Below are 25,526 nucleotides of genomic sequence, written 5' to 3'. Positions count from 1 at the left end.
CGAACTCACGGACCGTGAGATCGTGACCTGAGCTGAAGTCGGACACTTAACCGACTGAGCCACCCAGGCGCCCCAATATTTATTTATTTTTGAGAGAGAGAGAGAGAGAAGAGAGAGAGAAAGAGGAATGAGTGGGGGAGGGACAGAGAGAGGGGGAGAGAAGCAGGCTCGGCCATGTCAGCATAGAGCCTAATGCTGAGCTCGAACTCATGAACCATGAAATCATGACCTGAGCCAAAGTCGTCTGATGCTTAACCAACTGAGGCGCACACTGAGCCACCCAGGTGCCTGGAAAATTAAGCATCTTTTAAATGTTGACTGACATGCCACATTGTCCCCTAAAGAGATTGTACTGACTCGTTCTCCCGTTTCCCCACACCTTCATCCACATTGGATGTTACAGGTGCTGGGACTTTGGCCAATTTGATGGGGGGAAAATTCATTGGTTTAATTTCCATTTTCTGGATAATTATCAGCTTGTGCTTATTTTCGTTTTTGTTGACATTTTTTTTCATTACCACAATGTGCCAGCTCCTAATCTCTGTCCATTTTGTAATCAGGTTGTTTGTTCTTTTCCTGTTAACATGTTCTTTATTCTTAATAATAACCATTTAATATCTCTTGCCAATATTTTTCTCCCAACCTGTCACTTACCTTTTAAGTTGACTTTTTTAATACAAAAAAAAAAAATGCTTAACTTTTAACAAAATCCATCTAGAAATCAGATACTACATGGCTCCTAGCTTTTGTGTCTTATATCTGAACCCCAAAATTATAGGCATATGTCCTTTATTTCCCTCTAATACCTTTACATTTTATTTCTTCAGTTTGGCACGGTAATTTATCTGTAATCTACGTGTGTGTGTGTGTGTGTGTGTGTGTGTGTGGTGAGCTAAAGTTCTCACTTTGTTTTTCCCAAATGCTTAGTGAAGTGTCCCAGTGCTGTTCACTGTTCATTTCTGGCAGTTCTCAAACTTTTAGGTCTCAGGATTCCTTAACACTCTTAAACATTATTGAGGACTCAAGGAACTTTTGTTTAGGTAGATTATATATATTTCTAGAGGTCATGTTTGAAACTACAACTGAGAAATTTCTAAAACACAGAATGCACAAGCACTTTCCCTATTATGATGGGAGTGAGGCCCTTCCCAAAGCCTTCAGATGAAGCCCCTGAATGACAGAAGCAGTTAGACTGGGAAGCAATGTCTTGGCATTGATTGGGAAATAGTTCTAACCTGGGGGTTTCCCTGAAAGGATCTCGGGGACCCCAAAGGCCCACGGGCCACACTTTGAGAGTCGCCAGTGTACTCTTTCACCCAAATTTGAAATGCCTTCTGTAGCCCTCGTGCCCACAGGTCTGTTTCAGACTCTGTGTTTTGTTTGCTAAAGGTGTCCTCCCATCCCCCAACCCAAGAGTTGGTTTTTTTTTCAAGTTTTCTTACCCATTCTTGCACGTTTTCTCTTCCTGACATTTTAGAGTCAGTTTTTAATTCCTTTTTAAAATTCCGGAATTTTGATTGGAATTACAGGGACTTCATAGATTAATTTGGGAGAACTGCACATCTTTATTTCCTGGTATAAAAGAATATGGGGAAAAGGATTTGAGAGACTGAAAGATGATGGTCACATGATCCACACCGAAGGGTCTCCATGACTTTCCATTGTCAAAGTGTCTATCATGTAAATTACCAGCTTGACCCCTCTGGGCCTCATCTTCCTCCTTGTAAAATTAAGGGATTAAGATAAATCAGGACTTTTTAACTTGAGGTCCATGTGTATCTATGGAAAGGTGTCAGGAGAGTTTCTAAAACTCCTGAAATCAGAAGAAAAAAAATGTGCGTGCATTTTTTTTTTCTGAGAAAAGAGTGGGAACTCAGAAAGGTTAGAAATCTTTGGTTCCATGATCTCTCACCTTTTACGATTTTCCAAACACTGAAATGCCCTCACCATTCTGTCCAATGTTCTTCCCTTGTGTCTGCAAGGCCTTCTCACCTCACTTACCTTCCCAAGGGCAAACAGATCCCTTAGGGCAGGAAGTGAGTCCCTCCCCCCTCTCCTGTCCTAAGCACAGGGCTGACTGCACCGAAGGGCACCCAGCAGGCACTTCTGGGATCCCATGGAAACTCAGTGGAGGGCTGTTTGCCCATCAGCATTTTTCAAAGTCTTTTTCATTTCCACAGTCATCTCGTGAGTACCTCAAAGTGTGACATCTTGGGGTAGAACTTAAATTTAATGCCACACCCCTGGCCAAAAAAAGGGCTCACTGTCTTCTTGGGGGTTGGAGGGAGAAAGAGGCTGGCAGTGGTAACTGCTATCATTTTGAACCATCTCTGATACAGTAACACCCAACTGCTTATTAAATTGGCTCTTAGTCGAGTTGGTGTATTTCTTCCTCATTTCCTCTTTTAAAAATATCAGTAAATGGCTTTTGATACACTTATGAAAAATTTATATTAATCTTATTATGGCATAGATATTTTCAACATCTGGCTCTGGAGTCAGTGAGGGGATGTGTTGTTCAAATATTTGTTCCCCAGCCTGAGAGGGAATTTGGAGGGGGAGTGGTCTACTTAGGCCTCCAAAGGTTCACAAATCCCTGACAAAAAGAGGATCCCCATCTTCCCCCGCAGGGGTTGTGGTCAGCCTAGAGCCACGGGAATGTCAGCAGGAATAGGAAAGGAACCAGCCCAGGGCTTTTCTCTTGTACTGGCACAGGCACACTTTCAGGGCTCCATTTCCAGCTCTGCTGTTTCTCAAGCAAAGTACTTACCTGCTTTCTGCCTCAGTTTCCCTGTTGGGTAAGTGGGAATCACACTTCACCCTGGGTCACTGAGGATTAAGTGAGTTAATCCATAGGAAGCCTTTGGAGTACTACCTGATGCCTAGCCAGAGACACCAGCCATTGTTAGGAATGACGATGAGGGTTCCTTAAGACATGCTGTGGGGGGCTCCACTGTGAGGGCCAAGGGAAAGAGGGCTGCGTCTTGCATTTTGCCTTGAATTCGTGTCATTTTGACACAGCTGTGAGCTAACAATCTGCTAATTATAAAATGTCTCTAAAGCGCATAAGATATTAATATAGAGATCTGCTAGTTTATTCTTGGACCTATAAGCCTTTAAAATCCCATGTCCACTGGTAACAATGCCTCCTTTGGGGAGTAATAATTTTAAGTGGCATTGCACAGGGAAGAGCCACCAGAAAATGGGCTGTGCCGCTTTAAATGCTGTGATCCTCCCTCACGTGGACATACCAGGTCTTATATGGTTCACGCATATGAATTTGTGTGTATTTTGACATCACCATCATTCTACCTGGACTGCAAACTTTTGGTGACACAGAAGCATTTCTGAGATGGAGGTCTGGCTCTTCGTGCGTTATTCAGCAAATAAATCTTTTGCTTTCATTCTTTATTCTCTTTCCTACCCTGATCATTTCTTGCTTCTGTTTCACGTGTCCCTTCCTCTTTGATCTTTCTATCCTCTTGTCTTTTCCTTCCAGCCGGTGGAGGTTCACTGCCAGTGTCACCCGCCTTTCCGCAACCCACTTCTCCTTGACTCAGGCTTCCCGCTGCTTACCTCCATTGTTTCCCCCGGGACTCCACTCCACCCACGTGGTTTGCCTCCCCAGTCTGCCCCCGGGGCGGGGGGATGGTCAGAAGAGGGGCACCTGTGAGCCTCACCTGTGGGAAGGCCGTTGCGAATGAGACCATCCGTGTGTCCCCACGTGCACCTGAGGCCTCCCTTCTTAACCACTGGCCCACCTGATAACTCTGGGGTTCCAAGGCAGATCTAGGTTGGGATCTGCTTCTCTGCATCTCTCTCTTACTCCACAGATCCTCCCTGCACGTCCGAACTTACCTGCTTTTCCATAATAACCACCTGGTTCTCCTCTTCTCAAGCGATGTAGCTACTCCTCCCTTTTTCCCGACTCCTGCCTCCACGAGGAATGGGCAGGGCCTACGTTGGGCAGCGTGTGTTGGCATCTGTCTGACTCTGGGTGCGCTGGGCTGTTTTCGTCTTAGCTAGCCGGCAGAGGTACATTCTTCTCCTCCTCAGATGTCCATTTAAGTTCAGGATAGTGCTTTTCTAAAAGCTTGCGGTTTCTAAAAGCTTAAACCTTAGAAGAGCAGAGCATTCTTCTGCTCCTCCAAGAGCAGGGCCAGTGGTCTGTCCTGATGTTGAAAGTCAGTCGGTCAACAGGCAAGAGCCCATTCATTTCTCCCGTTTTGTATTTCACCCCACATGCCCGGACGGTGGTATTTGTTAATAATGGCATGGCAGATTATGGCGCTGCACTGAATACTGTATTCATTGCTCTGGTCTAAAGATGAATTATATCCAATCCTGAAAAAAAAAAAGATCAATGGTGATGTATTACAGCGTGATCTCTGGCTTCTACCCTTGAGAGCATCAGGAAAGCCTGGTGTTTACTCTCTCCATCCTGTAACTTCTTGATGGGGGATGGATGGTGTATATTTAAACTCCCAGACCTGTGAGGAATATTTTTTCCCCAGAGAAACATCTATATCTTGTAAATAGAATTTTATAAACATTTGTGGAACAGAAAAATTCTCTAGTCCTTGGAAATTGCCACACTCTGGGTTGATTTATCTCATCTGTTGAAGAATACCACACTTTTTATCCTCTGGTTGTAGCACATTTTGTGGGGCTTGGGATGTGCCATCACTCAATGTCTGATTAAGCATCCACGTTTCCTAGTTGCCCATCAAATAGCTGAAAATAGCCTTAGGTGTTGGGGTGGGCTAAGGTGTTGGCAAAGAGTCCCCTAAGTAAAAATACCCCTCACCCTGACACCACTCTGAGAAATGCCCTGCTGGTTCAGAAGCCCACCCATAGGTGGGGGCAGGCAGCCACCAGTGGGTGAAAGGATCATCCAGGCAGAGAGAAAGCCGTGAAGGTGAGCCCTGCCCAGGCTACAGTTGCCGGTGGCTGGCCCTGCTCACAATTGTCAACTACTGTTGTGTGACGGTTCACTCGGCTTCAACATCAGGTTGGGGGACAAACCTGTTGATGTGATAGTGCCCAGCGTTCAGAAGCTGAGATTAGAGTCTGAGACTGCAGTGATGTTCATGTTCAATGTCGCGTCCTTTCCTAGCAGGCCTGGGCCGCTGCCAACTCCGGCCAGCGTGCTTCCGGCTTTGCTGTCACAGTCATTGGCTGCACAGTGAGCCACAGGAAAAGGCCAAGGGCAGGTGGGGAGGAAATGTCCCCAGTCAGAGGAACTGTCCACCGTGAAACAGTAAACAGGTAATGTTCGGGGAGCCCACTGGTCGTTGACTGAGCACGATTGGGGTGAATCAGAAGGAGAGAAGGGCACAGTGCTGGACCTGAAGGGTCCCCCTCTGGTTAGGGACAAAGCTAGATAGATTCAGAGGCCTCAGTGAGCGTCTGTGGGGTTTCCCATCCGAATCTTACATCATCCTGGTTCTGCAGGCGCCTTGAGAACTTATCCCGCTTCCACCCCCCACCCCCACCCCGTTCTTCTCCTTGACCCCAGGCCACTGTGCTGGAGGCCGTGGTGTGCTTCTTCTCCGTCTGGTCTATCGTCGGCCTCTCGGGTTTCCACACATACCTGATCAGCTCCAACCAGACGACAAATGAAGATGTGAGTTCCCAGCGGTCTGGGGGGTGGGTGTGTGTGTCTGCGTCCAGAGGCGGGGGGGGGGGGGGGGGACAGGAGAGAGGAGCTCAGGGGCCAAGGCCTTGCACATATTCCATTCCAGGTATGAGCCTCTGGGAGCAAACAATGTGCAGGGGGAGCATTTTCCTAGGGTCTCCATGATTTCCAGTGGGGAATCTCCAACCTCTCTTACCTTCTGACCACATCAGTTAGATACTAAGGTCAGCTGAGAGACCCCCATCTCCAAACTCTGAGGGAGGGGCTTATTGTCTATTCCTTCCTCTTCAGTAGTTTTGTGAGCAACCTGTCATACCTCCTCTGGAGGTGAGACCACGTCCAGCTGATATCTCAGGGTGGATGAATCTGCCTTTCACATTTAACACTTTTGGAGGGGACCGCCCCCACCCAGAATTTAACTTTTTGTCCAGGATTATCTGCCTTTACTGAATGCAGATGGAGAGGAGGTATAAAAACAGAAAACATAATGTTGGAAATGTTCTTCATAAGCCTGGTCCTCTTTGCTCCGAATATTTAGACTCTGACAGAAGTGTCTGTTAGTACAGGAATTAAATGTCTCAGAATCAGTCAGGTTGCCTTAAAGGCTTGGGAAAATCGGCACCGAGGAGATACATGAGTTAAGAGAATTGTAATCGAGTTATTTGTATTTGGCAACTATGAATATTAGAATCTGTGGGCTTATTTTGGTAACATCGTGAGGCTGAATTCAGACTATAAATGGGTAGTTACGGGAGCCGTGTTAACTCTTTCGGCTGCCATTTGTTTAATTACTGGTTAGCACGCCAACTGTATGAAACAAATCTCCACTGGCTTATGCGAGCTGACCTTTGGGCACCGTGTTGTGGGAACAAGAGATTATTGTCCCCAAAGAATGTTACTTTCTCCCTAGTCTGACCTGCTGTCTGGGGATATCTCCAAGTTTGAGGTAAATGCCAGTTTTCCTTGAGAAAAGTCTCTCGGTTTTCTCCCTGTGAAGAAATGAGTAAAGATGGTTTACGTTCTTGATGAGTTTCTCGTGACCCCATTCGCCTAAACTGTGGCATCAATATGAAGGATGTTGTATCATTCGCTGTCCTTTTCTTTCAGATTAAAGGATCTTGGTCAAATAAAAGAGGTAAAGAAAATTACAATCCCTACAGCTACGGAAATATCTTTACAAATTGCTGTGTTGCCCTGTGTGGGCCCATCTCTCCAAGGTAAGAGTCAGAAAGGATCGCGTTCTCTAACAGAGCTCGGGAAAGCCAACAGCACAGGCCTCCGGCACAGGCCTCGCAAGCTGGAGACCTGGCCACAAAACCCACTGTCACCTTTGGTCACACCCCTTATATGACCGCTGCTCAGTGGTCTGCTCTGTGTCAGGGAGACACGGCCTTAGTGAAGTGGAGATACGGCTGTCTCTTGTGTTGTTCCTGCCCTCTTTTTGGTTCTTTCACTGAATTTGTGTCAAGGTTGGGGAAAATCTCCTAAGGATCCAAACAGGAAAACTGAGGCACGTGACTCCAATTAAGTACTGAGTCATCTTGAGCATCTGTGACAAGCAGAGAGCTGTGGTCAGCTTAGTAGGGGGACCGGGACACAATGTGGGAAGCAGTTAGAAAACCTGTAGAAGGAGGTGCTAAGAGCTGAGTCATACAGGATGTACATGCTAAAATAGCTCAACAGGACAGAGCGGACTGGGCTGAAGCAGCGTGTATTATGGCAATGGCAACATGACCACACTGACCATGGCAGTGGCTGACACTGAATAGTGTTAGGTCTGCTCTAGGTGCTTTATATGTATCAGCCTTTATTCATTGTTTTACGTGTTTTTTTTAAATAATTTTTTAAGTTTATTTTTTTTTGAGAGACAGAGAGACACAGAGAGAAAGGAGGTGTGTGTGCACAAGTCGGAGAGGGGCAGAGAGACGGGGAGAGAATCCCAAGCAGGCTCTGCACTGTTAGCACAGAGCCCAATGCGGGGCTCGAACTCACGAGATCATGGCCTGAGCGGAAATCCAGAGTCAGATGCTTAACCAACTGGGCCACCCAGGCACCCCTGTATCAGCTTTTAACACCTCCCTCTGTGCCTGTGAGTTAAGGCAGTATTATGCCCCTGTTTTGTGGATGAGGAAACTGGCACAGAGAGGTAAAGTAAGGTGCCAAGTTCACACAGCTAGTAAACTCTGCCTCATCGGGACCCAAACCCAGGCATCTGGTGTCAGAACCGGGGTGTGTGTGGAATGGCACTTGCGAGCGCCCCCCCCCCAACCCCGCCCCAGGCAGGATTAGGTGAGTACAAAATGCAGTCGACTCCTGCTTATTGGTGAGCTACATCATGCAGAGCATTTCCAACAGAGTAACCTATCATCCACCATATTTCTTAAGCAAGTACTCTGAGTCTCTAGAATGAGCTTCCAAACCTTTGTTACTTCCTCCCTTGTGGCTTCTAAATGTATAAATGGAGAGATTCCACAAAAAGCCATGGGGACTGTCTCCGAGGCAGCCCCACTGTGCACTTGGACCTCCATGGCCAGTCATTGCCGACATGTGCTAATGGAATGCAAACTTAATTTTTATTATCAGCCTCAGTGAAATATCATTAGGAAAGTAAGGGTGTTGCCCTCCCCAGAAACAAAATCCAAGCACATACTCTGAGGCCACGTATTGGTACTGGGTTATGTTACTGGTACTACTGGGTAATTAGAAATTGGTTGTTTTCTGGGGGCGCCTGGGTGGCTCAGTTGGTTGGACATCAGACTTCGACTCAGGTCATGATCTCACGGTTTGTGAGTTGGAGCCCCCATGTCAGACTCTGTGCTGACAGCTCAGAGCCTGGAGCCTGCTTCAGATTCTGCGTCTCCCTCTCTCTGCCCCTTCCCCATTCACACTCTGTCTCTCTCTGTCTGAAAAATAAATGAACGTTCAAAAAAAATGTAAGAAATTGGTTGTTTTCTAGAAACGAGAAAGTTGTGAGCCTAGTGTGCCATACTCCTGCTGAACTGGGGGCCCCCCAGAAGCCCCTGGCCTGCTCCTCAGAGGCTTCCTCTGAGGAGGGGCTGCACGAAGGGGCAGCCAAGGACTCTGGATGGGGGGCCACCTTGGGCTGGGGAGTCAGGCATGCCTGGGAGGGTGCTAGCCTCTCTCCAAGACAACTCCAGACCCACCCAGGCATCTCTCTCGGAGCTCTTTAGGCCAGAAAATCCCTCAGGAAATTCTTGGTTTTTCACAATTTAGCTTTGTTTCCTACTGGCGTGTATTTATTTGTGGAGAGTGGAGTAGGCCAGCAGCCAGGGCTAGGGCCCTTGGAGGAGCATAAGAGGCCAGGGGAACTGAATAGGCCTCCTTCCCTAAATCTAAAATACACACCTGAATCCATGAAAAGAATTTAAAAGTCTCACATTTTGAACAAATCTCTTTTCTTGTTCCCCATTTGGTGCTGCTTTGTTTTGTTTAGAGAACAAATCTTGTCACACCAAACTTCTTTCTTCCATAACTGGATAAAATTTCCTACTGTGGCTGAGTTGGGGCTGTATTCTCTCCAAAACCCAAGTCCCTCTGGATGGGGCATTTCTCAAGGACAACCTCCCCTCACAACATGGTGAACTGCTCACAGGTTTGCACAGGGAAGATGGGCTGCTGGCCTCTCCCGCTGCACCCACAGGCTCCCCCACCCTGGGCAGATGCAATGGGGGGATAGTGCCTGGCTTTGTTCTTCCCTCCTGTCACCTTCTTTGCCCCTTCTCTCTCTGCCCTACCTCACTCACCCTTGTGCCCATTAGAGGGCCAGAGCCTTCCCTGGACATCCCAGCCAAGCCTGTCCATCAGGGACTAAGAAGCAGTGACATGCCCAGCATCGTGTGCCTGAGTTTCTCTAAAATGTTCTTAAATGGCATAATGATGTGCTCATAAGAGTGTTTTTGTGGGGCTCCTGGCTGGCTCAGTCAGTTAAACATCTGACTCTTGATTTCAGCTCAGGTCACGATCTCACAGTTGTGGGATCGAGCCCTGCGTCAGGCTCCACGCTGAGCCTGGAGCCTGCTTGGGATTCTCTCTCTCACTTCCTCTGCCCCTTTCCCTCACTCATGTTCTGTCTCCCTCTCTCTCTCTCTAAAAAAGAAAGGAAGGAAGGAAGGAAGGAAGGAAGGAAGGAAGGAAGGAAGGAAGGGAAAGAAAGCAAAACAAGAGTGTGTTCATGTTTCCCACTGAGAGCTGTGAGCCATGAGGGCAAAGACCCACATTCAGTTCCCTGCATGGGTCCCAGAGGTGTGCATGGCAGCAGGGTAGGAATGGCCACATTTGGGGGTAGGGGGTCCTCATACAAGTCTGGCAGAAGGAATGGAAAGTTGGAAAGAGAGAAAGACCACTCCCAAGGTGTGGTCAGGGTCAGGCCCTGCAGGCCAGGGCTAAGGGTCAACCTGTGGTTGACACGTTTAATAGAATGGCAAGTCTACATAGTCCAAAAGGGGCTGTGACAGAGGGTGGGGTGCAGTTTCCATGGGAAACCCAGGGGGGCTTCCCAGAGGAGGGGGCCTAAGTTGTCATCTATTCTAACAGATGAGTAGCAATTGGGGGACGGGAACTAAGGGAAAACAGAAAGGGGAGCAGCATGTGCAAAGGCCCTGAGGTGAGGGGAGAGCCTGTAGGAGAAGGAACTAAAGGAACTCGTGTGTAGGAGTGAGGGAACTACAGAGGGCAAAGCAAGAGGTAAGGCCAGGGGAGCACATCCAGATTAGGAGGGGCTCCTGGGCCATTGTGAGGACTAAAATGAGACTTGGGGCAGACTGTCACAGTCTGGGGGCATGTGGCTGGTCCATTAAACAGGCCTAACACAGAGGATGAAGGCTGAGAAGAGGTTTGTTTTGTCCTCCCTGCTGCCCTTTCAGACTCTTTTGATGACCTAGTTCCTCTTTTTTTTTTTTTTTTTTTTGCTCCTGAATGAATTCCCCTGTAAGTCCCTTAGTTTCTCCTGTCACTTAAAAAAAAAAAAAAAAAAAGGACTCAGGGCACTTTCATTTCCTTGAGAAGCATATTGTTTCAGTGAACGGAAACTCCGGAGTTCATAGAAAAGCAACACTTTCCACCCCTTCATCCCTACCCAGGTTGGGGTTTCAGGGGATCTTTTGGAAAGACCGTTCCCCCCGACTCCACGCTGGTTCTCTCCCAGGGGATCTGCGTCTGGCCTCAGCCTCACCCCGCCTCCCTTGTGTGTGTCTTCAGGAGGGTACAGGTGTCTGCCTGTCCGTGGCACCCTTCTTTGCTTTTTACCCCTTTGACCTTCTGTGCCCTGGCAGGGGGTCACAAACTTGGTCTGAGCTGCACGGGGCTCCAGCACCTCTTTTTGAAAGATGGAGCTTCTTGTTGCCTATTGGTTTTTCTAAACCTCTGGGGATCCAACAGAAACTGAAGCAGACAAGAGTCCCATTCCAAGATCTTATCACAAGTATTTTTTTAATGCCTTGTTATTGTGTCGTCCGAACACCTGAAGGTAGAGGTTGCCATAACTCCTATCTTCTGCGGGCCTGGCAAGTAGCAGGGCGACCTCACGGACCAGCCCTCTGCCCTCAGGAGTGGGGAATGTACGTGAGCACATTGGATGCACCAGCAGCATTTCCGACGAGTGTGGCCCGAGCCCCAGATGGTGGGGGCCGCACCAGGAGCACCCACTTATTAGCTGCACCTCCTCTTGCCCTTTGTAGTTCTGCCCTTAGACTCGAGGTCAGCTGCCAGGCAGAGGGGAGTGTGTAAAATCACGACGCCACCAGGCGACAAGTGGTATGTGCCCCTAGAGGAGTCACACGCAGGTCCCAGAGAATCCAGAGAAGGGGCAAAAGCAAAGGCTGGGGGCTTTTGAACCTGGCCGTGAAGAACGGACAGCGGGGTGGAAGGGAGAGTGACTTGGGGCAAGAGAAACCAGAGCCCGAATGAAAGGCGCAGATGGCAAAGCCCAGAGAGGCGGGGCGGGGCCTTCTGTTCGTGCGCATGCGCTGGTGCTGGCGCAGGCGCACGCGCACGCGCAAGGTGTCCCAAAGAGCTAGGCGTGCTGCGCTTGCAGAGAGAGGGCGTGGGTTGAGATCGGGCGGAAAGTGGAGACAAGTCCTCCGAGGCCTGGAGTGTTCGCAGGTGAAGGAGCGCGCCCCCCTCCCTCGAGCAGCGCCAGCGGGCGTAGAGACATTATCAGGATGGGGGGCAGTTAGACGGGGCCCCAGTGGCCATGATGGCCGGGGTTGGGAGGACAGGGTGGGAGGGGGTGGGAGTCTGTAGCTGGTGGCAGGGAACAGACGCTACAGACATTTGTCAAAGGCAGAGGTGACAGAATTTGGTACTGACTGTACCTGAAGGTGAGTCAGGGTGTATTCCCAGGTGCGTGCAGTGGCGCCCCACACAGAAAGAGGGAGCCCCGCATGGAAATTAAAATAGTATTGATGAGTCTTTGGCTTTTTATTCACTCTCTTCCTCCGTATTGCTTTTTCTCTTGTAGCCTGATTGACAGAAGAGGATACATCCAGCCTGACACACCGCAGCCAGCCGCACCCTCCAATGGCATTGCCGCCTACGGAGCCACGCAGTCACAGAGCGACATGGTAGGGGCCGCCTGCAGCCGGGCCCAGAGCTCCCTGCAGAGGCTTCTTTTCTGCTTCTGTGTTCACTAACCCAGTAACAGACCAAGCACACCTAGAAACCTTCCCGGAACACCCATTTACTGAAAGGCTCAGACGAGGGAACAGAAGCGTTAAATTAAGGCAATACCCAACAAAGGATTATGGCCCCTGAGTGGTTGGTTTGCTCTGGGTTGTGTAAGGGGAAGTCCGCATGCAAAAGGTCTTCCAGAAACAGCTTGTGGCACCATGTGATGGAAAGCCCCCTTACACAGAACCAGGATGTCTCGGGGGGTCGGGGGCAAGGGGTGAGATACAAGTGCTCCAAACTGGCCTGGCTGGCTGGCTGGCTGGTCCCTTTTTGTCCCTTTGCCTCAATATGTGCTCACCTCCCCACCCCCTCTTTAAGTGTACAATGGGTGGCCACTTCTCCCCACTTTCAGCGGTGACCTTAGCTCAGTCATGCATATCTCAGTACACTAAATCAGACCAGGTGTTCTTGATTCACGGCCAAAACTGAGCTAGTGCCTCTCCAAGAGGTCTCATAGGGGTCCTGTGAGGTATGGAACGGCATGCTTGGTTTCCGGGCTGCAGGTTGGAGACTTGGGACAGGGGCAAGAGTCCCTCTGTGGGTACCCGAAAGCTCAGCCAGGCCCGGCTCCGACCATCCATCCCTTAAAACTCCTTAGGCGTCTGGAAGACAGTGGCTTCACTTTATCTGGAACAGATTTCCCTAAAGAAGTTCCGTGTTTCTGAAAGGGACCCAGTCTGTGGCCACCCAGGAGCTGTTTGTTCTTTGTAGAAGGGAATCACCCACAAGAGAGTTTCCATGACAAACGAGTCAAAGACCCGCCTTCTGGAGTGGACTGGGAAAGTGACATACTCCTGGGCACTTTGTTTCTGCTTTTAAAGAAGGGCAAGGTGAAAGCCCACAGTCTCAAGACTGTCTCTGTAAGCATTCAGGGCTAAGGGAACACGCTTAATGCCAGCAACCCTGTAGCTGTGTTTATGACCCTGGAACTAGGCTCCAGCCCCCAGCAGAAGCTTGCTGGGACTAACTTGTTGGTAGTGGTGGTGTCTAATTTGTGCTGTGGTGCTTTGCTTCGCTAATAGAGCGCCTCCTTTAAAGGAGAGTACGTGTGTGTCACAGTCCTTGCCACTCTGCTCTGAAAGTGGTCACAGGACATCTTGTTCTGTCCCCGCTCACCCACATAAGTGACCTTTAAGGGTCACCCCCTTATTTTTCAGAGGACGAAAATGAGAGAGAAAGGAGAGAGGCAAACAGGAGATTACATTTATTTAGCACTGACTGTGTTCAAACACTTGATGATCAGAATCTTGTTTAATCCAAACCAACAATGGCAACTGGGCATGCCTGTCTCTTGCTTTTCTTTTTAAGCTAGGAGAAGCAGATCATCTCTGCCCAAGGGTACACAGCCACTAATTTGTGGATACAAACCAGTCTGATGACTCTAATGCCCACGTTCACTTCCAACGCTTCCTCCTTCAAGTGAACAGGCACTAAAGACCGCTGTGTCCGTGCTCAGTAGTCTTTCTCAGCCACTTACAGGCGCACAACAAATGTCCTGGAACGAATTCTGACCACGGCATCCACTGATCACTTCTGTGGTGTGTGCGCATGTTTTCACATTGTGTATATGACCTCTCATTAGTTCAGTAACCCTTCCTGAGTCCCTACTGTGTTGAGGACTCAACTGGGGTAGGGATGCAAGGTCTGTGGAGTGCAGTCCATCTGCCCTCAAGGAGGCAGTGTCTGGGGACAGGACACAAACGCATACGGAAAGGAAGTAGTAGGGACCTGCACTAGGGGGCACCACTGACGGCAGTGGTCCTTATCAAAACCAACGAACTTATGTTAGTTTTACCCTGTGACTCCCATGGTACTGATCCCACCTTTCAGTGCACTTTCACTAGATTTAAAAAGTAAGCAAGGCTACTTTCAGGATGTTGACACTATTAAGCCACTTTATGTTAAGATGAGATGAGGGCATAATTTATTAATTCCACACATTTATTGAGTACCTACTATGTGCCTCTATGAGAGCCAGAGAGGGCAGGTTTAACAAGGGACACAGGGAGGTCTTTTCATTCCGTACGGTTAATCAGATTCCTCAAACTGCTCTTGTGCCCTCTGGAGTCTGTTCTAAGTAGACCACACCATAACCCCAGTTAAGGGCATATCCCCGAGGGAACTGGCCTGGCAGGAATGGTTATGGTGCCACTGCCTATTCCTATGGGAAGGCCACCTCCCAAGTAACCAGTGACCCTGAGGCACTGGGCTTGATGCCATATGGATTGTTTATAGAGGACACTTCCAAGATGAAGAAGAAGCTTGTAACGGTGAAGCAGTTGCCGTTGCTAAGCCCTTATCATTCAATCCAAAGCCTCTGGCTTGAACTCTTAGGAAGCATGAGGATATTAAAAACCTAGGGCTCCTTGCCTTTATGTTCTCCCCTCTATCTGGAGATGAGCCACAAGTGTGGGCAGCTGCATATGACGTCCACATGCCCTAAGTGCCAGTCAGATCCGGGACTCGGGAAGAGCTCTGACGTACAGCAAGTCCTGCTCAGTCCCGACCACAGGAGCCGTGGCATCCTGAGTCTGGGGAGGGACTGACTGAGGACCTGTGACCCTCAGGGACCTGCCAAGGCTGACTGCACCCCGACTTCATGCCACCTCTACCTTGCTCACCCACGTGGAGGTAGAAGACACCATGTCCCCCAGCACCACCCAGCCACCAGCACACACAGAGGGGCAGAATTTCATTCGTTTCTTTGTCCAGCCATACACAGATCTTTCCTGAAGAGCTAGTAGGACAGCACGCTGAAAGTGCCACGGGATAGAAAGGAATGACCAAGGCCCAGATCGTCCCCTGGGCGCCTTCCAGTACAGTAACACTCCAGCTGCCACAACCCTAATGCCATCTGTGCCCCTAAGTTCAGATTCATGACATTTTGCTTTAACTTTCTGGACCAGCGTCTCCCCTTGCCTCCCATGGACTCCACAGTAGAGAAGCTGTGCATCACTGAGTCCCATGGCCCACCCTGTCCCCGTCAGAGACAAAATCTAAAAATCCTGGCATGTCCACTCCAGATTTGGTCAATAGCACAGTCGTGGAGACTGGTCCCTGAGCCAAGGTGTTCCAGCAGTGGTAAAAAGTGTGCAGAGACGTCTCTTTCACATGGGAGGCACTTCACAGTCAAGCACCAGGCTTTCAAGAGGCCTTTCTTACCTCATTTTGAAGAGCAGATGAGGGGGCGCCTGGATGGCTCAGTTGGTTGAGCGACCGACTTCGGCTCAGGTCATGATCTCACAGCTGGTGAGTTCGAGCCCCGCGTCGGGCTCTGTGCTGACAGCTCAGAGCCTGGAACCTGCTTCAGATTCTGTGTCTCCCTCTCTCTCTGCCCCTAACCCACTTGCATTCCATCTCTGTCTCTCTCAAAAATAAATAAACGTTAAAAAATTTTTTTTAAAAAATGAGCAGATGGGGATTAACTGTGCAAAGAGCCAGACTTCTTACACTTTCTAGATGAGTGACCTTGACAAGTTGCCTAACCTCTCTCTGCCTCAGTGTTTTCATCCATAAAATGGGAACATATCGATATCCTTACCTTGTAGGATTTCTGTGGGGATTAAGTGAGCTAATGCATGTAAAGCACTTAAAACCTTGCCTAGCACAAAGTAAGAATTATATTTAAGTATTACTGTATTATTATTATTATTATTATTATTATCATCATCATCATCATCATCATCTCCCTGATACCCATGGTGACAAGATCAGCCAGGTCAGTTTCATCCACTCTGAGCTACTGGGCAGCGATGGACATGATTCAGGTGAAGGAAAGAGCTTGGGTGGGAAGCGGGAGTGAGAGCTTCAGTCCTGGCTCCCACCAGTCATCTCCCTGACTACTAGCAAGTCCCCCTACCTCTGTGGCCCTCAGTTTTCCCCAGCTGCAAAATGGGAGCTGGGACTAATTTGTCCCCGAAGCCCCAACCAGCTCAAAGCTCTCTGTGAGTCTCTGATTTTTGCAGCTTGACAGATAGGTCAGAAGAGCAGAGAACAACTTCTCAGTCCCCATACACAGGAGAGGGAGCCAGCTCCCCCTGGAAGAGGGTAAATGCTGTGACCCTTGGTTCCTCCTACGCCTCCCACCCGCCCTGATGCAGACTGGAGACGCCGCACTTGGCACGGGAATGGGGGATGTGCTGCAGTCTGGACTTCATACCAAACCTCCCCTTCTCATTTGTCTCCTCTTTCTCAAATTTCTAGGATAAACCCCACTTAGCCCTGGCGTATAATCTCTTTTATATGTTTCTGGATTTGGTTTGCTAGTGTTTTGTTGAGGATGTTTACATCTATGTTCATAAAAGATTTTGGTCTGCAGTTTCCTTTTCTTTGAGTATTTTTGTTGTTCGTATCAGGGTTAATAATAGCTTCATAGACTGAGTTGAAAGTATTTCTTCTTCTTTTTGGAAGAGTTGCTGAAGAACTGGGATTCTTTTTAAAAGATCTGGTAGAATTCACTGGTAAAGCCATGTGGTCCCAAGCTTTTCTTTGTGGCTAGTTTTTTGATTACTAATTCACTCACTACCTATTACAGGTCCATTCAGATTTTCTATTTCTTCTTGAGTCAGTTTCAATAGTATGTGTCTTTCTAGGAGTTTATTTCATGAGGTTGCCTAATTTGTTGCCATTGTCTCTTTGGTCATACATCATTATTGCTTATTATGGAAATAGGTGAAAGGAGGAAAAATTAAGCCTGAAAAAGTAAAAGCAAATAGAAAATGAGAGTAATTTGCAGAAGTGAAGGGAGAAGGAAGAAGTAGCCCAGGACCACGGTGAGAGTGAAGGAACATGTGGGGTGAGCCCTGAAGGGGGAAATGGGTGTTTTGTGTTTCTCAAGTGCTGTGAAATGCACGTTACTCCCCCAGAGGAGAGAGCTGGGAGACTCTAGCAAAGTGACATCAGCGGGGGCTGCAGGCCCCGTGCCGTTTGCTTTGCTTTCTCCTAGTTTGAGTAACGCCAGGACCAAGAGAAATATACGTATCAAGCAGTTTCCAGGAATTGTCAAAATCTGGAGCTAAAATATTTCAAGATTGACAATAAACTAATTCTCTGAGGCAAACAGTACCATTTCTTCCTTTCCTTCGACTTGTTTAGTCTGCCTATAACAGACATCCCGACCCTCACTACACACTGAGCCGACACATCAGAACCAGCAGTGCCTGGCAAGAAGGAACCTGAAACCCTTCAGGTTTTCTAGTGTCTGATACAGCAGTGGACACCCAGGAACTCACCTTTTGCTCTTTTGGAAACATGCATAATCACTAAGAGCAATTTGTCCACAAGCAATCCATTATCTTCCTTTTCATCTATTTCATTTATTGGATATAATTAGAGCTCACGGTCAATTAAAAAAAAAAAAAAAGTTCTGGTGTTCCAGTCCCCAATCAATCAGACAAATGTGAAAACTGGCTTTAAATCCCTTAAAGTTGAATTCGTCAGAATCACAAGGTAAATTTCAGGCAGTTCTAAAAATGGAACCAAGTTTATTTGGTAGAGAATTATACTGTGTTTATCACTTTTTGCAATTGGCAGAGTGTGGACAATATTGAAACTGTTATTGCAAGGATCATCTCATTTAATGCCAACAACAACCTGCAAAATACTCCCGTTTTACAAAGCATGAAATGGAGGCTTTAGAATAACGACTGGCTTGCTCAAAGTCACACAGCCAGTGGTTCAAGACCTGGCTGCTTTCCACTCATTCAACTTCAAAAGCCCTCAAATTGGTGTCAGCTGAATGTCTTCAGATCTGGCCCTTACATCTGGCAGTTAAGTTTACCACAATCCAGTGGGCCTCAGCCGTGGATGCACTTTAGAATCACAATGCTGATATCTTGAGCCCAGTGAAGTCAGAATCCCCTGGAGGTGATTTAATCATCAGCTAGCATTGAAACACATCCCCATGGTCTTCAGATTCTCCTGAACTCTCTACAAGCTTGGGTTAAAAGGAATGATTTTTGAGCCATATTTTGCTTTAACACCAAGAAAATTTTTTCTTGAAAAACCTTATGTCAATTTGACTCAACTAAGACATGATCTGTTCAGAAAATATTCATATTCAGGTGCATGGAGGATTTCAACAATGTGCCAGCAAACGAGAGGTTGGGGAGTCATAGAAGTCCAAAAACAAGTGCTTGGGTTTCAGGCAAAGCTTCCTGGAGGAGATGACGTCTGAGCCAAATATTAAAGTATTGATTACAATGAATAGCCACCCAGAGGTGGGAGAGATGCTCCATGCAGAGCACAGAGGCCCAGGCATACATGGGGTGGACTCGTGTGCATTTGCGGGACCAAGAGGACTGAGTTACAGGATGTGGGTTGCAAAGCAGGCAGGAGGGGAAGCATGTGAAGAGCCTTGGGTGCCTTAAAACCAGCATGGATTTTGTTCTATAACGTGGCAGGAGCCACTGCAGAGACTCAGTTCAGTGAGCAATACCATTAGATTTTCACGCGGGGTTAATGGAGCCCGGGAAGCTCTTTGGGGCACAGAGGGAGGCGTGTTAGTATGGAGACAGGGAAAACAGAAGGAGACCCTCACAGTAAGCCTAGCGGATAGCAGGATAGCAGAAGTGGTTCAGAAAAGAGGCAGCAAGTCTGGGATTTGGAGATGGTCACAGTGGAGGTCTGGAGTCAAGAAGCCAGGGATGGTCCCCGCCTTTCAGCGTAGTGATAAGGTGATCATATAAGTCGCCAAAAGGAAACACAGGAAGAGGGGCAGGTCAGGGGGAAGCTGATTGTGGCATGTGTGTGCCCATAGGTAGCTGGGGGTGGTGGGGTGGTGCCCTGCAGGTAGCTGGGAAAGCCTAAAGAAGGTTTGCTTCCCTGTACTTAGGAAAGAATGACATGGTTTGTAGAAATTCACTTTGAAATAGTAGAGATGTGAGTCAGTTTTGTTAGTTATCCTAGAAGTATCAGTCGATCTGGCATTTTTTAAAAAACCGTGAGTTCATGTTTGTCATCTGAGATATTAACCCAATTTCATCTCTCATGCTGGAAGATTATTATTTTAAATCAACATTTATCACTTCTCAGTCTTTTGGCTAAGATCAAGTGAAAATCAACACTTACTATCTTTTCCTAAATTTCTCTCCCCTGACCCCTGTGAGCTCTGCCCTCACCAAGTCAAATCAAGTCTCTTGGTCTAGTTGGATACGAGTGAGGATGATAGAATAAAGCCGTAAGACAGTCAAAGAGAAAGCTTTGCAAATGGACCGATTTAAGTACTCAACGCAGCGGGGAAAGGTAGGGAGAGAGCTCAGTATGGCATCACGGCCCCTGGGCTTGCGTTTGCCGGTCCTGACACTGGGGGCTGCAGCACCATGGGCAAGTCCCTTAATCCCAAGAGCCTCCAGTTCCTAAAGCATGAAGTAAGAAGGGGTGAGTGGTGACCGCCTTCCTGGATGGTGGTTGGAACGGAGACCCCTTTCTGTCCCACCCTCCCAGCCCCAGGGGATGACGCAGCCTGGCACACAGGAGGTGCTCATTAAATGTTGAGTGTGTGTGAAAGTTCCCCTCAAAGGGCCTTCTCAGGGGAATTTCTGCACAAATACTACTTTGTTCCTGTCTTCATTCCCACACCTCATTCTTTCCTCACTCTGGTTTTGTCACATCTCCTTCGTGAATATGGAACTAGGGACTAGAGAGACAGTTCTCTTTGGTGCAGTGATAGCCTTGATAGGATCAAATTAATCCATGGGCCAGGAGACCAGAAGTCATGGCTATTCTGCCTATTGGACTCTGTCAGCAAAGTGCCTGTGTGCTTTTTCCAGGGACTGTGAGAAGTTTTAAGGCCTGAAAAAAAACGATGAGCTCCAAAACATGAAAACTACAAAATCAAAATTAGTAAATTAATGTCTACGAGACCCATGACTGTGTCACCTTCACTAATTGTTAATTAAATTTAGCTTTCATGCAAATTTTACCACGTTAGAAGTGATTGTAGGTTGGGTTTCTGTCACTTTATAATAATTCCCAAGTACACATGTGAGTTGCCCATAAATGAATCTATAAAAGTGAACGGACTTCAAGCCCCACGCACTCTCTATGTCTCCATGCTGCCTCTGTTATGAGACACCCGCTTGGCGTACAGCTGAGAGAACTCTTTCTGGTCTCAAGGCTCCTACCCACTACTGACAGTGTCCCCAAATGTATCAGAACATCTCCAGGAGAGGCTGGATGTGAACACTCCAATGGGGGGAAGATGAGATGCGTTCTACATGGCCCCACAGGTCAGAACCAGGGCCAGATACAAATCCTGCCCAGTCCAAGAGGGAAATGTCCAACACTCAGAGGCCCCCATCCCAAAGATACTTAGGATGGGGGAGTTAGCACCCCCCCCCCTGCCATTTGGGGATGGGGATGGTTGTTTAGTGCCTAAGTGATCCCTCTACTACAAATTCCTGAGGAAGGAAATGTTAGAAAAGTAACGAAGGGCCATCGAAAGCATTAAAAGGGTGTGTGTAACCTCAGTAGCCTCTTATCTGAGTGCTGGTGACATTCTGAGGAGCCATACTGGAATTACTTGCAGATAACCCCAGTGCCAGCCGAAGATCACATTTTCATTGTTCCTGTTTTCCTCATCATTGGCTTTTATTAATACCTAATATTGAAGTTCTTTCCATGTATACATAGGACATCCAGTTATGGTCAGTTTTTAGTATGTATATTTTAATTGATTGTCAAATGACTGAAGTTCTGTATAGCATCGGGGTCAGAGTTTATGCTCATATCTGGCACTTGTAACTAAAAGATCCTTTGCAACACATGCTATCCACAAAGCTAAGAACATAGTTCATGGTTAGAAATTTTGTTTGTTAGAAAATCATTTGTTACATTTACTTAACCTAATTTTTGAATGCACTTTAATCCAGTATCAAAAAAGGCTGACTCTAGCAGTTACCTGATTTATGAAAATGTTTGTGAATAAATATTGCAGAACTCTCCACGCATCATCTGAAAAATCTAATATAGTAGGAAAAATAACTTACACACACTTAAATAGTAATGTTAAATGACAATAAAAAGAAAGCTCTCCTCCTAACCTACATTTTAGGTGGATTTTAGAAGTTTATAGTGATTCTATAACTGTAAACGAGCACTCATAAGACCCGAGAACACGGCTTCACAGCCAAACAGAAATAAATGATGCCTTGGGGCGCCTGGGTGGCGCAGTCGGTTAAGCATCCGACTTCAGCCAGGTCACGATCTCGCGGTCCGTGAGTTCGAGCCCCGCGTCGGGCTCTGGGCTGATGGCTCAGAGCTTGGAGCCTGTTTCCGATTCTGTGTCTCCCTCTCTCTCTGCCCCTCCCCCGTTCATGCTCTGTCTCTCTCTGTCCCAAAAATAAATAAACGTTGAAAAAAAAATTAAAAAAAAAAAAAAAGAAATAAATGATGCCCAGTGCTAATACCTTTGACAGAATTGGAGCAGAAGAAATAAATAATTTCATTCGCTCTTGATTTGTATACAAGACCATCTCGAAAACTCCCAGATTTGCTTTTAACAGCATTTAATCTGTGTGCTAGGTATATTTCAAACAAGGAGCCAGATAGAGTGAAATAAAATGTATTCCAACATGAGCAATTTTACTTGAAAATCTGCAAAAACAAAAAGTAAATGATCTCTATGGTGTTTTCAGATTGTAACATTAAGTGATAAAATGTGCAACATCTGAAACCATAAACTTCTTTGTAAGTTAAATGGCAGAGCTTCGTGTGGGCAGTAAATCAGCCAGCCGTCAAGTGACTTACTGCAACCACAGCACATGCTCTCGCATTCCTGCCAGGAGTCGTTTTATGCTGCCAGCAGAAGGGTCTTCTCATAGACCCTCTTATAAGCGATCAGGCTTCTATTCCATTGGAATTCAGCATTTGGATGATTTTTGACTTTTAAATGGCAATTTCATATGATTCAACCTGATATTTGATAAATAGGAACCTTTATAGGGTTGTTTTGGAATGATCGTGTGAGTTTCTCAATTTTCTGTTTGTAGCAGATGGGTTGTCACTGCCCAGTACCCAGGTGTTTATTGGTTTTTCTTAAGATTATATAACTGGTTAGAGAAAATGATACACTGAAGGGCGTCTTGGTGTTCGCACTGGAGTGTGAGCCCTGCTACCAAGTTGTCAGAGGAAAAGGCAGGCGGTGACGTCTCCCCCTACTGGTGGAAGAGAGGAGTCGGCAAATGAAAAGCCAAGGAGGTGGTGGGTAGTGGAAGCATGAATAAAGCGAAAAGAAAATAGAGGGGGGGGGGGGGGGGAGAAGAAAGGCAGAAGAGGGAGAAGTCAAGGTGACGGGAGGAGAAAAAAAGAAGTGGGAGGGAAACCCATGAAAGGAAGAGATGGAGGGGAAAGCAGAGAAGAGCATTGGGAAGGCCGGAGAGAAAGAAAACTAAGTGGAAAAATCAACAAGAAGTGGGCAAATAAGAATCAGAAGCAAAGGTAAAAAGGAGGAGGTGTAAGAACATTTTCATGGATCATCTCCATAGTAACCCTGAAAATACTGGCCAAGTTCTCAAATGGGACTGCAACCATGAAGGTTTATCAACCCATCCTCCTGGGGCCGAGCTTTAAAAAAGAAAAAATTGGATGTCTCCTAATCATTGAGTCTTTTCTAAGAAGGAGATGTTCCAAACATGCCACATTAATGGTATGAGAATTCTAGTCATTGCACTGTCCCTGGTTGGAATCTGATAAAATCCATAGTCCTGTAGAGCCAGCAGGAAACGTTATCTGGGCAAAATCCGGTAGAACAAAGTCTGGTCCCTGGGTACCCCCAAATGGGATTGGTTGTCCAAAGGAAAATCGGTTTGAATGTGGCAAATTATCTTCAAAGTTTTGGGTGCAGCAGGATTTAGACACTTAGTTTCATGGTCCAGTAACTGTGATTACTGATATCACAGACCATAGGTTAAACTGGTGGGGAGCGATGGGGGGGGGGGGGGCAAAGAGTAGGTTAATTGTTAATATGTAACTGTGTTTTCCTATGACAAAGGAAACTCCATAACTATACTCAGAAAGATAGTCCTCTTTTAAAATATTTAAAGAAGTCTATACAAGAGGTGCTTGAAGTCTGATAACACAAGTCAGAGTTCAAAGTAGTCATTTTAAAAAAATTTCTGAATGACTTATATTTAGATTTCTTTTAATTAAATGGTTTAGGCTAAATTTATTTCCATGTATTTAAGTCCTTAGGCTTCACCCCTGGTAAACTGGACAGCATTTTCAACAGCCCGGCTGGGAGGCTGAGCACAGACAGATTTGTTACTGTTTTAACAAGTTGTGGGTCGGGCCACAGGAAAATGCCAATAGGTGTATACAGGAGTGAACCCAGATTTGCAGGACGCTTTCTCTTTAAGAGAGAAAAACCAATATGCCAGGGACCAGGAGGGCAGGGGCCCTGATCCTGAGCCTCATGGTTTCAGAGTAAACCCACCCCAGGTACCTGCGGTCTTGTTGGAGTCAGCAATGATGATAGTGTGAAGCCTTGCAAGACACATCCAGCCCCACCTAGCCCTCCGGGTGAACACAAGCTCTAAGGAGCGGACAGACCACTTTATCCCCAGAGGTTCTAGTGCCCCCTGTGGGCCCTGCCGTGAGCATGGCTGGAGGGTTGTGATCAAGGAGGAAGAAATGAACAGTGACCTGGAGAGAGAAGGGAGAAGGAGGGGGGCACCTCTCCCCTCATGCTTGTGCCCCTGACCTTGAAAATCTCCAGCTCTGCCCTCAAACAGAATTCTCTGTGAGCCTGTAAGAGTTGTCTTGCGCTGATCCCTAAAATAGAATTTGCCAATTAGTTTTCAATAAAAAAGGCTTCCTGCAGGTCAACAGAGACAAGCAAATCTGATTTGCAATTTTATCTTTCCTTAGAGCTGAGGGCATTGTGTAGACAGAAGGTAGGAGGAATAGTGAGGGCTCCAAGAGGGAAGATGGAGAACAAGATTCCAGTACCCAGAAAAGCACCTGCTCTCTGCAGCTCTGGGCTCGGCTCTGGGGTCGCTAGCGGGCCTGCTCACAGGCTGCACTGAGCCCCGGGAAATGGAGGCAGTGCGGAGCTGAGCTGGCTGTAAGAATACCAAATGGAACGCGTCACAAAACACAAAACGTTCTTTGCAAAGCACAATATATCCAAAGCCCTAGGTCAGTTTCCAGAAGATGAATGTGATTAATCAGGAAGTTGCTCCTCCCCACCTCTGCCCTGTCAAGACGGAGCCGGTGTGCTGGACTGAAAGGACTGAACTGGAGAGCTTGAGCAGACCTGTGTGCACCAGCCTGCCCGCAGCCCCGCCCCCCGCCCCGCGTGCCCCTCAGCACCGGGCTGAAACCCCCTGCAGGAGCGGGCCCGTGGGAAAACACCGCTATGGCAAAAACTGCGTGGTGGTGCTTGGGAAGATGAGTACAGGAGGTGACTGTGACCAGCCTTCCAGCCCATGCTCCAGGCTCTGGGTGTTTCTGAGCTCCCTGGACTGAGATGAAGGCTGAAAGAAAAGTGAGGGTCTCCTTGCGATGGAATACTACTTGGCAATGAAAAAGAATGAAATCCTACCATTTGCAACAATGTGGATGGAACTGGAGAGTATTATGCTAAGTGAAATAAGTCAGAGAAAGGTATCATATGTTTCCACTCGGATGTGGAATTTGAGAAACTTAACCAAAGACCAAGGGGGAGGAAAGGGGAAAAAAATAGGTATAAACAGAGAGGGAGGGAGGCAAACCATAAGAGACTCTTAAATACAAAGAACAAACTGAGGGTTGATGGGGGTGGGGGGAGGGGGAAATGGGTGATGGGCATTGAGGAGGGCACCTGTTGGGATGAAGACTGGTGGTTGTATGGAAGCGATGAATCACGGGAATTGACTCCTGAAACCAAGAGCACACTGTATACGCTGTACGTTAGCTAACTTGATAGTAAATTATATTTAGAAGGAAAAAAAGTGAGGGTCTCCCACAGAACTGGCTTTCCTTCCTTAAAGAGCTCTACTCTGGGGCGCCTGGGTGGCGCAGTCGGTTAAGCGTCCGACTTCAGCCAGGTCACGGTCTCGCGGTCCGTGAGTTCGAGCCCCGCGTCAGGCTCTGGGCTGATGGCTCGGAGCCTGGAGCCTGTTTCCGATTCTGTGTCTCCCTCTCTCTCTGCCCCTCCCCCGTTCATGCTCTGTCTCTCTCTGTCCCAAAAATAAATTTAAAAAGTTGAAAAAAAAAAAAAAAA

At 47.4% G+C, this 25,526-nt stretch overlaps 1 protein-coding gene across 4 annotated transcripts in view; it reads left to right on the top strand.

The window, feature by feature from the left end:
* ZDHHC14 (zDHHC palmitoyltransferase 14) overlaps window positions 1-25,526 on the top strand; it is a 291,516-nt gene that overhangs the window by 262,721 nt on the left and 3,269 nt on the right. For all 4 annotated transcript variants that reach the window (XM_040448780.1, XM_040448776.1, XM_040448777.1 and 1 more), the window contains exons 6-8: window positions 5,524-5,626; window positions 6,746-6,855; window positions 12,117-12,219. In XM_040448780.1, the coding sequence (XP_040304714.1) occupies window positions 5,524-5,626; window positions 6,746-6,855; window positions 12,117-12,219 (316 nt within the window). The remainder of the gene's footprint in view (window positions 1-5,523; window positions 5,627-6,745; window positions 6,856-12,116; window positions 12,220-25,526) is intronic.

The sequence above is a fragment of the Herpailurus yagouaroundi genome, unplaced genomic scaffold, assembly GCF_014898765.1.
Source record: "Herpailurus yagouaroundi ecotype Mexico unplaced genomic scaffold, PumYag 198, whole genome shotgun sequence".
Classification (NCBI taxonomy): Eukaryota; Metazoa; Chordata; class Mammalia; order Carnivora; family Felidae; genus Herpailurus; species Herpailurus yagouaroundi.
Note: the sequence above shows the minus strand (reverse complement) of the source record. Positions and strands in the feature narration are given on the sequence as shown.